This window comes from Pteropus vampyrus, unplaced genomic scaffold (genome assembly GCF_000151845.1).
Source record: "Pteropus vampyrus isolate Shadow unplaced genomic scaffold, Pvam_2.0 Scaffold60, whole genome shotgun sequence".
NCBI classification, from domain to species: domain Eukaryota; kingdom Metazoa; phylum Chordata; class Mammalia; order Chiroptera; family Pteropodidae; genus Pteropus; species Pteropus vampyrus.
Genome location: NW_011888841.1, coordinates 1,368,524 through 1,371,236, shown reverse-complemented (window position 1 = coordinate 1,371,236; position 2,713 = coordinate 1,368,524). Strand labels below are relative to the sequence as shown.

Here is a 2,713-nt window from a genome sequence, read left to right as displayed (position 1 = left end):
CGAGGAGGACTGAGAGCTGACCATGGGGTCTGTCAGTCTGGAAGTTACTGCCAACCTGGACAAGAGCTGGCCGGGTGTGTGTGCCTGTGGCTGCCAGCTTACCCAGCAAGAACCCATTGTAAAATAATTCACGTCACCCTCTCAGACGAGCACAGCCAGCCTTCCCTACAAACATCCCTTTGGAAAAGTCCGTCCTGACCCTGAGGGACTGTACTAGGACCTAGAGTGAAGTGCAGCAGGAACTCTGTCTCTCGCTAGCTGGGTCAGCGTGGGCAAGTCATGCGGCATCTCTGGGCCTCAGTTGCCTCATCTGTAAAATGGAGATAACGACGGTCTCTACCTCATAAATTGTGACGAAGGTAAATGAGAAAAAGAATGAAGCACTTAGCACACGTAGCGCCTTCTCAAATAATAAGTATCGCCGCTAAGTGAGCGTGGCGAAAATATTAAGAAGCACACATAGCAACGATCAGTTAGACTCCATTCTCCTGGTAAAAAAAAAACAAAAACACAAAAACAAAAAAAAACCCAGTCCAGACAGTCATTCTGGTTGCAATGTCAGTTACTGTTCTCCATCCCTGCTCCCTGGCCCCACTGAGACCCAGCAGGTCCTTCTCCCCAGGGGCACTGTCCTCGGTAAGTACGTTTCAAGGAATGAACGAGACAGCCACTAATTGAGTCTTAGCCTAAAAGATGAACCACATTTCTACTCACATTCACAAAGTGGGGCAGCTCCCACGGTATGTGGCCGAAGGCTCCGCCCAGCCCCAGCCCAGCCAGGAACCTGGCAGGGGTGGCGGGGATGCCCCAGGCCCCGTGGGACATTTAACGTGACCGTGGCTCCAAACTTCTACGTGGCTGATACTTACTCCAACCTGATAGAGGCTTCAGAGGACGTTTTGTCAAAGAGCCACCGAAAGAAAAAGTCCAGACTGAAAGACAAACGAATCCTGTGAGAATTTACTTCCAACGCTCCATGTGATTACAACACGTTTTCATTTCTTGCTGCTCTAAAAACAGGCTAAATCTCAAGATCTACATTTAACTTTTAAAATGCCACTTACTACAGTGTAACTTACCAGGGCTTAATTTAACAGAAAGCTCCTTCCTTGAGATAAACAAAGCCAGGATTAGATCCTCCCTCTAACTGGAAGGTCGTGATAAATTTTATTTTCAAGCTTAAAAAAATTTTTTTTTTAAGGAAAAAAGATCCTATTTCCAAAAGAATCAATGAGCCAGTATAATTTTGCTCCGAGTGGGTGTGACAGGCTTAAACGCTGTCAGAGATCCACAGCCACACCAAAACCGCTTCCATTCTCCCCAGGACAGTGCTCTCCAGATGTGACCTTGACTGTGAATTTAGAGCAGGAGGGGGCGACACGTGAGTACCTGGTGAGGCCGAGGGAGGGCAGAATCAGCACCATGAAGATCAAGAATATGTAGACTTTAGTCATCATGATCCGGTTCTCCCCTGACCTGCGGGAAGTCAGCGGTGAGCACGCACGGACCCCAGTCAGCCCCTGGCTGTGTGCCCGCTGCCTCGTGGGGTGGGAGCCAGAGCTCTTGGGTACTCACTTGCTCCAGTGAGACTCCAGCAGCGTAGAATAGTAGACAATGGACGGAAGCAGGGCCGAGAAGGACCACAGGAGGAGGGTCGGGAAGAACTGGCTGATGACTGGGTCCTGCAATACAAGGTCCACGGCAGAAAGAGTCAGAGGCTTTGAGGCCGTGCCCTGCTGGCATGGTGGCTCTGTGAACTGCTGGGGTTGCTTCTGGTCCTCCTCGACTCCCACTACCAACAGGGCAGGTATTCCGTAAGGAGCAATAGCTCCTTCCATTAGTAGAGTGTCGTTCTTACAAGCAAAGACAGCAACTTCACATACGACTGAATTCCCTTGTCTTGCTGACCAGACAGAGAACCTCCATTTCCTATAGAAAACCATTTCCTATACTGCCAAGGGAAGACAGGACGCTGCAGGTCTGGGCCCCTCCCCCGCTGGCTTGCCCACTTGGCTCTCAGCGGCCCAGTTGGAGCTTCCCAGGACTGCTCTGTATTTATTCCCAATCCTGCCTATGCCCATTGCACCTGTTGTTGTAATTACATAATTTGGTCAACTTATTACTTTTCTTGATCAAATGAGCAAAAAATAAAGAGAAAAATTCTTTGAAAACTACGTCAGATGCTTCGGAAAGACTTGATAAAGGCCATTTTCTAAAAACTGCTGTTGAATTAGGTGAGAATAAAGAAACCGTAAAGGGCCAAGGGAGATGAGATCTAGAGGGTTCTACACCTAGAATGGCTTTGCGAGTATCTTTAAAGTCTTGCTTTCCCGTAAAAAAACAAAACTGGAATCACCAATAAGGAAACAATGGTGTGGTTTGTGTCAGACAAAGGGGAACCCTAATTAGCAGACCCACCCTCCAAAGAAGAGGCCTTGACCGTACATCAAAAGACTGGCAAAGAAATGAACGTTTTCATCTTTAAATCTCGACAAAACTGCTTCATGTACACTACGTATTTTTTATTATACATTGAGTCAAATAAGAGAGCTTCAACCACACATGAGCTCATTCGCCCGCCATCATAACAGGCCCATAAGTGTAATATGGCAGGCGTTTCGACTCCAGTTTTTTAATGAAAAACCAAGGCTCAGAATTCATCGGCTAAAGAGCAGAAGAGTGAGGGCCAGGACCTCAGGCCTCCAGCCCGACC

At 48.0% G+C, this 2,713-nt stretch overlaps 1 protein-coding gene across 1 annotated transcript in view; it reads right to left on the bottom strand.

Annotated features, from left to right (window-relative positions):
* TMEM63A (transmembrane protein 63A) overlaps positions 1-2,713 on the bottom strand; it is a 29,756-nt gene that overhangs the window by 7,127 nt on the left and 19,916 nt on the right. The window contains exons 13-16 of the mRNA XM_023531030.1: positions 1,576-1,682; positions 1,390-1,476; positions 870-932; positions 711-784 (exon numbers count right to left, since the gene is read on the bottom strand). Coding sequence (XP_023386798.1) covers positions 711-784; positions 870-932; positions 1,390-1,476; positions 1,576-1,682 — 331 coding nt within the window. The remainder of the gene's footprint in view (positions 1-710; positions 785-869; positions 933-1,389; positions 1,477-1,575; positions 1,683-2,713) is intronic.